Below are 9646 nucleotides of genomic sequence, written 5' to 3' on the forward strand. Positions count from 1 at the left end.
TGTCATTGCAAATAAATTACCCTGGACAATAAAACAATATTATGTGACTTTAAAATCTTTATTTTTAGACTACAACAATATTAAAAAGAAATCTAGGGTATTTTTCCATTGGCATGCTTGGCGTGTGCTGTATTTCACTTGTATTTTTTAAGCGATACTCTTTGTGTTGTACCACAAGCAGCGCCAGTTGGTTGTTTAATTTAATTAGAAGCCACAACTGTTGTGGATTTGGCGTAAATGATTGTTGTGGCATGATTTGGCCAATTCAGTAATCATTTCCCCAATCATTTTGTCAGTTTCACTTGCACTTGCTGCCAGTCACATTACTAACTAAACGGACAGCTAAAGCATTGCTCACTTTATAAAATAAAAATATAGAGCTAAACTCATATTAAGCCGTTTAAAACTATGTAAATTTGTATATTGTTGATCACCATCATATCACTTAGCATTTTGTCACTTTGAGTTCTATTTGCAAAAGCTAATTGCTAAGCACATTAACGTACGCTTAGTCCAAAAAAAGGCTAAGAGCTAAGCTTGCACTATGAAGTATGACTGAAAGCTGAAAGCTACGTCACTATGTTGATTCTTTTTACTTAGCATACATAGTGCGTAACAAGGCAAAAAACTTGTATGAAAGTTGCAAAAGCTGCAAAGGAAAATACGTTTAAAATAGTAAAAACAGTATACATAACATATAGCTTACATCCGTGACAGTTATTAGTGAAACATTTAAAAATATGCTGGCTTTGAGATAGCTTGGACGTTGAGCACGCTTGATTATAAGAATCAACATTTGACGATAGCGCAATTCACCGCCATACCAGTCATGATTGTATACAGCTTGACCGATTTGTTGGCTCTATGAATACGCTGTATTAGTTGTATTAGAACACACTTCTATATATCGACTTACTGCGTTAATCAGACGCTGTGCGTAGCTGCCAATCATGAATACCTGCACCATGGCGCAGAAGAGAAAAAACGCCAGCATCACCAGCGTATCGATGTTGCCGCCAATCGTAATTTGAAAGATCATAAAACAAATGATAAACGATGAGCTGGCAAAGTTGCAAAACAATGAGATGCCAAAGATTTGATTGACATCCTCGCAAAGTACAAGCAAACGTTGATGATAGACGATGTTCTTTTGTAGAAAGGTAAGATCTTTTGCTGGCGACTGCTGCCCAGCCACATGCTGTTCGATCTGTGTGGCCAGGCGTTTAAAATGCATGACTAGCAGTGTGACCAGAGCACACATAAACATATCCGCAGCCAGTTGACCTGAGACACACGTTTGTCCAGCCAAATTCTGTGAAAAATACATGACGTAATAACTCCAATTGGTGCTCCAATCCCATGGTGTCCAGCAGTAATAGGGTAGCATGCGCTTAAAGGTGCGTATGCCAAGCCAAAAATCGTAGACCAAATAGTAGAAGACCCAATACAAGTTGTAGATCCAAATGAGCACCAGATACATCGAGAAATAGAAGATGCTAACTTTTCGATAATCGCGCAGATATTTATCCATTAAGTATTCGCCCTGTTCTCCCGCATTCGTTGGATGTAGTCGCTGTAGTTGAGCGACAACGAGCGTCAGCTGAGATCGCTGAGACCAAATGTCACGTATTTTGATTACACCAATAACCACATATCCAATGAAACAGAGATTCATGGTGGCCTCCAAGAAATTGTTGGCGCTGGCAAATGCTAATCCCACATAGATCAGTTCCGAGATGAGCACCAAATTCAGATTTAGCACTTGGCAAATGAAAATCCAGCTCAACAGGCGACTTGTCCACTTGCGCACCTCTGGCGTGTGTCTGTTGTTCCATTCCTCTGTGTCGTAGGCTACCATGCCGATGGATAAGTAAAAGATGTTTACGAATTGAAAAAACTTTTTCAACTTGATGGTCTTATCACTGGTCGCCATTGTTTCCGTGTATCTCCCTAATTTTCCGACCATTTTCGTAGAGTACTCTGCATTGTTGTGTGCAGCTTGAAGAGCTTTTATAGCGACCAGCGACGATTTGATAATTGACAGTTATGAAGCCACAGCCACGCCCAATTGATTAGGCCTACGAATCTCTCAATTAGCATTGGTCCTGTGAACAGTAACAGTTGCTTGCTGTTTGGCTGAATGGGCGTGTCTAATTGCGCCTAAGTCGAAATAAATTAGCCCCAGGAAATCGATGACATCCTCAATTAGTTAAGTGCTCGACGATTAATCGACTGAATCTACTCGAATTTGGGAAAACGATAGATGACATTGCGAGGCAGTGATTTCAAAATGATTTTACGATAGTTAAATATACAAATAAATAAATTAATTATGCAACAAAAATATTAGTTCGATTTTGCTTTAAGGCAGTTAGCTTTTTTATTAGGTCAGTTCTCGTTTCTTTTATTGTAGTTGAGGCATCCTGTGACCTTGTTGAGCCTTTTGCTTCCACTATTTGTGTTGCTTCCAAGTTTAATTTCATAGCAAGAGAAACTTGGAACAACACAGCATTGTGCTGTCAGTTATCTGAGTATCTTCTGTTTGTGCAGTTGCCATGTGACAGCATTATATTTGACTTGCCTGGCTTCCTATAGCGAATGGGTTTGCTTTGCTACTACTGCTGCTTCTGCTCCTGCTCCTTCCCATTGCGTGAGACAAAGCAAAAGCTAAGGCCGAAGTCAAAGCCAATGCCATAGAGCTAAAGCCGTAGCCAAAGCCAATGATTGTTACTGCCTTCTGGGCTGTTGTCATCTGAGCCTTATATGTAGCTGACTCAGATTGCTGCAAATAAAAGTCACTTGCACTGTCACCTCTTACATATACCCTGTAAATATGCGACAGAGTCAACGAGGAGCTCTCGGATTACATTCGAAATTTGTAATCTCATTTTTAAGTTTACTTAAAAAAAATGTACATCTAAATCTTTTATTTCATATGCTTAAAATCCAAATAGTTTTATGAAAGATTTAATTTGTAGTTCTGTACTTTTCGTAATCTAATTTAATGTAAACTTTTTAAAGAGTATTTATTAATCAATCACTCACAATTTACAAAATCCAACTTGGTATTTTCTTTGTTTTTCTACTTTACTTATTTTCCAATTAAAGCACAATACTTCATCGTACTTTCATAAGACTTAGCAGACTGATGTTGTAAATTTATCCTGCTATGATAAGTGAATTTGACCTGATTTTAATGAGTTTGCTTATTTAATATTATTATATGCATCTGTTTGTGTGTGAGCAGCGTGTGAAACACATTTGTTAGAGCATCGTTAATGAAGTGCATTTGTGTATTTATATTACCATATTGTCATTTAAGATTTATTTTCATATGCAATTACAATTGTAAATTCTGTTCTCCATTTGCCATGAGCCTGCTTTACGAGTGTATTTGTCTGTGTATTTACATATGTGAGAATGAAAGTACACATTATATAGCGAGATTGTTTTATACAAAATCTGGATTAATTTATCAAATTGTTTGCAATATTCAGACTAAATGTTGATTCAGCAACTGTTGTCGTTTTCAATTCTCAATTATTATGATGGTTTGCAATAGCGAGGGAAGTTTTCAGAAATCCATGTATAATATAAGAATATATTCGTATTCGTATATAAAAAGTCTGTCCCTTTTGGTCGTATATCTCATGTATAGAGCTACAACATTTTGTCGGCATTTGTTATTATTACGCAGAACAATGTACAGTATTTGTTTGGTGTATTTATTCGGTATATCTGTCAGTCCACTCGAGCGTAGCTTTATTAATTATTTCTTTTAAAGTTGCCATTTTCAATGCACTATTAAATATTGTTTATTTAACCCTCGAATTTTTATGTATATCATAAAGCTAACATGTGCTTTGACCTTTCAAATAAAGCTAAACTGTCGCATACGTTGGCTTTTGTTTATAAAAAAAAACTAGAAAAAATAAACTTACAAAAGAGCGTGACTGCATGATATCCTCTGGAATCTCTATGATTAGGGGGCTGCTTCTAAATGTTCAATCTAAATGAAAAATCCAAAAAGTCCAAATAATCTCAGCTTCCTTTCAGCGCTAAATTGATTTACTGTTGAAATACCTTTTTTTTGTGTTTTATAGCAATGAGTATATTAAATAATAAATTTCATTTAAATAAAAGGATTTGCTTATGAAAAAAATACGAAAAGAATTAAATTAATTTGTATAGACAAGTTAAAGTGCATGAGAACTTGTCAATTTGTGCATTTGTTTTTCTTTCAAATGAAATTAAATAAACTCGTACAATAATTTGCATCAAAAAGAATGTGATGAATAGCCGCGAAGTGTTAAGCAGTAAAAAAAGCTTAATATAATTAATAATTGATTAATGTTGAGTTATGTGAAATAGAAATCAGGCAGGAAAATTAATATTATTGATTTATGAGTAAGTGTTTTTTTTAAAATATATGGTATTCAGCACATTGCAATTATGACTCTAGGTTATGACATTGACTCTTCTCGACAACTTTAAGACCTGTATAAAATATATCGAATTAAAGGTAATTTTTTTTATAATTATGGTTTATAAGCTTACGAGGGAGTTGAGCATTGTAGCGCACACAGCTGGCAACCGCCAAGTAACACGGATTCAAGAACTCGTAGCACTTTTTAAAGTCAGTGCCGAAGGTGGCGTGTGTGAACTTTGGGCATTTGATAATATGACAGTTGCGTTTTGGGGTTGCCGGTTGGAAAACAGGTCGCCGATTACTTGGAATGCCAAGTGTATAGCCATCAACAGGCTCCAAATCAACTACGGAGCTTAGGGATCTTTTATTTTTTATTGGTAGTAGATTCCTAATTGCATTTAAACTTACGAACTTTGTTGATTCTTAACATCGATGTTATCGGGTAATGAAGTAAACTTCTCAGTAACATGAATTGCGGGAATTTGAAGCGCATCTGGTTCGTACAGTTCTAAATTTTCGACTACTTTTTCTTCAGATCGTGTCAAATATAATGGTCGCGTTGGAGTAAACGCTAAAGTACGAATCAGAAAGTTCTGCAGTATATAAAAACTGACAGTCGTCATATCCGAAATATAAGTGAACACTTCAAGGTTTCATATACAACTGATTTCAATGGTTTCGAGCGTTGCGATACAAGATCTTAATAATTTTATAGTTCCAGGTGTTGAAGAGATTTGATGTCGTTACACTTGATTTAATAGCCATTAAATGTTGCCAGATGACTCTAATTGTCAAAAGAACTGTGAAATAATGACTACAGCTACTTGTGTAATTTGTGTACAATTTAGTTATAAAGAGGTTATAAAAAGACTTCTGTTTAAAAACTGGACTGTAAATCTGATAGCGCTTGGTATTTATACTATATTAACACGTTCTTGTGTCACGACTACCTGGATGACTTCATGAGTTATTGATGGCGATTCGCAAGATAACTATTTTTAGATAGCAGCGAAAATAATTTGAACAATCTTTATTAAGTAAAGTTTATTTAGAATACAGGCAACATATAGAATTAAAGCTAGCTATCTTTTACGTAGATTTCTTTAATGTCTTCTGCTTACAAATGGTATATTGTTAAATTGCTAAATAAATATAGTACAACAAATAGAAATTTGTACTTTATTTGGCATTGTTAAATTTATCCTAAGACTTTTTGCAGTTTCCTCTTTCGGCAAATGCAAACAAAGCAATTACCTATAAACCTTCATTTGTTTTTCTTATTTTTGTTGGCCGGAAAACCACAGAAACACACACACACAATTGCAAGTGTATGTGTTCTGTTTCATATTATCAAAAACAAACTTATGACATGGCATAGGGGAAGGAGAAGATGTCGGAAGGGGATGTTTTTTTGGGTGAGGGGAAATATGCTTGTTTTGGCTGCTGGCAATTTTGAATGTGTGCCAAATGTTGTTTCTTGTTGTTGTTGTTGTTGTCGATGCTCTTGGTATTGTATTTGTTGTGGGCTTTGCTGTAATTGTTACACCAAACAATGCAATGATAACGCCGCACTGTCTATGTCTCTGTCCATGTGTGTGTGTTATGTGTGTGTGTTGGCCCACATTTTCCATGTGTGTGAGTGTGTGTGCATTCGTATTCATTCGTATCTCAGCAAACATTGTCTGGCATTGGGCCATTTCAGTTGTTGGCTCACTCTCTTAAAGTCTTCCCCCTCCTCCCTATTTGCGCTTGCTCTCAATTAACTAAAGTTACTTTAAATATTAAGTGCGAAAAAGCGAAAAAAACGGTTGCATACTGCGCGGCGCTGACAAGTCAGTTCAGTTTGCTTCGGTTTACTTGTTTGTTGCGCTTAATTACAATTGATTACACATTTTCGTTGCGTGCCAAAATAACTTTTATATCTCACACACACACACACACATGCACACGCACACATCGAGCCATCTATAATTGCCGCATTCATTTTGCATAAGAGGTAGCAGCAACACCTGCATAAAGTCTGTTTTAACAATTTAAACACGAACACGAACCCCATTTGCCAGTTTCTCGCAAACACGGCCAACTTTTTTCCCAGTCAGCGCGAAAAAGAGCACAAGAGCTGAAAGTTTCACATTCGCAGTTTATTGGCATTTTACGTGGTCTATAGAAGTACATATAGGGAGTATATTATTTGAAGATACCCTTTTAATATATTTAAAGTCTATTTAAATTAAAAATCTGATAACAAAAACCAAATAATCCCATAACTATGAATATTAAATTAAAGCCTGTTGCCTGTTACTAATAAAGAATTTTATTTAATTTTATTAGAATATCATAACTTGTTTGTTAGCTGCATCTTAAAGTGTTGGGAAGATAAAATAATATAAAATCGTTAATTTATTTTATTTATTTTTGAATTTAAATTCAATGTAAACTTATTTTTAAATTTGTATAAAATGTATACAAATTCAGAAATAATAAAAATAAAATACTTTCAAATTACGTGTTGAAATATATATTTAATGACTTTTTGGATTAACATATTGTATTTTGTAAAACGTAATAACGTATTACTATAAGTTTTTCTGGCATACTAATATTTACTAAAGTGTTCAATATTCCAGCCCAAACTAACATTAATCTTTTAAGTGAACTCTAATAACATTTGATTACTAAAACATCCTTAGTGAGTTTGACAATTTACAGGGTATAAAAGTGACTGCACCCAATTTTAAATGCATTTTTCTGGTATTTCACTAATTTCGTTAATATTCGCAATATGTTTGCGTGCCACTCGCTGGGTGGCGCAGCAAGGTTTGCTTTTGATTTGTTCAACTTACTGCGTGTGGCGCTTAACTCTTTTCCGAGTCGCACATTTCTCCTCTTGGTTATCAGACAAAAAGCCAAAATCGCAATGGCTTTTCAGCAGTTTCATCGATTCACATTGTCGGCCAGTGAACTGAGAACTCGAAGTATATAATTCGTTGCTGTTGGTCGCTTTCAATTGATTCGTTTGCGGTTTTGCCTTTTCTTATCGAAGGATTTGGGTAGCTGTTAATCTACAACACAAGCAGCTAGCTTCTTATATGCTTCACACTTTTAAGCATGCGTGGCAATCTAGACTGACAGTAGACGCCCTGATCCTGAATCAGGATATTGAAAAACGTGAATGCTGCGAGTGAGAAAGTGGATGTTTAGTATATGTTAGTTAACTGTTGCACGATAATGTCAGAAGTATAACAAATATTTTAAAGTTGAAAGCAGCAAAAGTTATGTTTATTTGCACCTAAGTAAATTTAAATAATACTAAGAAATATATACTATATGTGAGTTGAATGAAATATAAAGCAAACATCTAAATGAATTCTATCAAAATTCAATTTAAATTTTGTGCTCTGCATCAACTTACAAATGTCGAAATAATTTCAAAATGTTCTAATATTCAAATCGTAGTTGTAGTTGAATGCATAATCCAGAAACAGAGCAGAAAATGATTATTTAAATATTAAACAAGTTGAGCAACGGATATACAAAATACAAAATATTTCACAGCTCATTAGCAGAAGAGAAGGCCGTAATGCAGTGCGAGTATCTCAAGGATGTTGTTGGGGACCAACAAAATTTGCATACATTAAAAACCAACAAGCAACGCATAGCAAGTATTTGTATTCGAGTATTTCTGTGTCTGTGTGTGTGTGTGAGTGTGTTGGAATTTTGTTATTATTACGATTCGTATTATGCCGTCACACAAAATAAATAAATAAAGTGCACACAAGGCAAATCCTGCGGCATTCAGTGCCCAAACAAATGCAATTGATAGAAATTTGTATTCAGCTGTTCAAATAAGGACTTTATACACTGAACAAGTCGTTAGAGAAGTTCGATGCACTGCAAAAATAACTTGTTACTAGTTGCTTTAAAAATCAAATTATTAAAGTCAGCTTAAATTGAATTTTCAATAAATACCAAAAGATTTATAAAATACTTTACAAAACGAAGCTGAAATTAAGAAATTAAGTCACAATGTAAAAGAATTTACGTGTTTACTTATTTTTATCTCATAGATAGTATGAAGTATTAAATCTACGTATACTAAGCACAAGCAACCCTTTTTTATGAATTTTGAGTTAATATGTTTTAATTTAAGATTTAGTAGGATATCCTTTTATGTCTTAGACTGGCTAATTTAAAAATAAAACGAATATTTCGAATCCAATATTCGCAGAAAAACAAAGAAAGCAGAGCATGAAATTTTTCGAAGGAACTATTTCTGGTACTAACATTTTTGTTTGTTCTTCAAGTATTTCGCGCAGTGCATTATTTTATGGCTTGCCATTAGAGACAAGCTCCTTAATGTGTGCTGTGAATGTGTGTGTGTGTGTGAAATTTATTGAAATTATTAAATGTTTCATTATTATCATTATCACTCTGTGGTGCGCTGCGACTGTGTTTCAATGTAAGCTGTCTATTTGGGTATTAGCTAGATATATAATGCTACACATACATATACACATACAAGTATAACACACTCACGTATTATAGCTTACCATATAGTTTTGATATTCTTAGTTACCGATGCATAAAGTCGTACCACAGAGACTTGCATGAACCGTTAACTTGGCAATTGTCCGGCTAATAGGGTTGTCGCTCTTTGTGAATATTTCATGCGTATTTGCTGTGTACGTTGAGGTCAGAAAGCTAATGAATTGTACTTTGATTGGTGATTTCTAAGGCACAAATGCATTGAAGTTTAGTTTAATATTGAAGTTATCTTTAATGGTTTTACAGCACTTAATTAACCTATTTACCATATTGGAAATGGAAATAATTAAGCCAATACTATTGCCAGCTGTGCGCTGTATTTACTCCCACTATCGAAAGTGGTCTCCTACTTTCTATCTTTGCCACCTTCCTTGTTGTTGTTCCTTGCATTTGCACATCGTTGTCCTTCGTTTTGTCGGAGGGTTGTAGAAGTATCTTTATGTCATTGGCATTAGTATTAGTGTCACAGTGGCACACCTGCACAAATGTCGATAAGCTTGTCTCAGCCCCAAGGATGTGGCCTCCTCCCCTCTCCGCCGCTCCACAAAGTGTGTTCTCTGTGTGCCGATAAGGATATGCATTTCAACTCAATTGAATGCATTTGTCATAATTGGTGGCAGTGTGTGCCTGAGTCTGACCCCAACTCTGACTCTGACTCTGACTCTGACTGTC

At 35.0% G+C, this 9646-nt stretch overlaps 1 protein-coding gene across 1 annotated transcript; it reads right to left on the bottom strand.

The window, feature by feature from the left end:
- Nucleotides 1-536: 536 nt before the first annotated feature.
- LOC117576159 (putative odorant receptor 85d) lies at nt 537-2175 on the bottom strand. Its single transcript, XM_034260734.2, has 3 exons — nt 917-2175; nt 707-862; nt 537-649 (listed from the first exon to the last, which is right to left on the bottom strand). Exons 1-3 carry the CDS (start codon nt 1964-1966, stop codon nt 593-595), a joined length of 1263 nt encoding a protein of 420 aa, XP_034116625.1. The 5' UTR covers nt 1967-2175; the 3' UTR covers nt 537-592.
- Nucleotides 2176-9646: the final 7471 nt, after the last annotated feature.

This window comes from Drosophila albomicans, chromosome 2R (assembly GCF_009650485.2).
Source record: "Drosophila albomicans strain 15112-1751.03 chromosome 2R, ASM965048v2, whole genome shotgun sequence".
In the NCBI taxonomy this organism is placed as follows: Eukaryota; Metazoa; Arthropoda; class Insecta; order Diptera; family Drosophilidae; genus Drosophila; species Drosophila albomicans.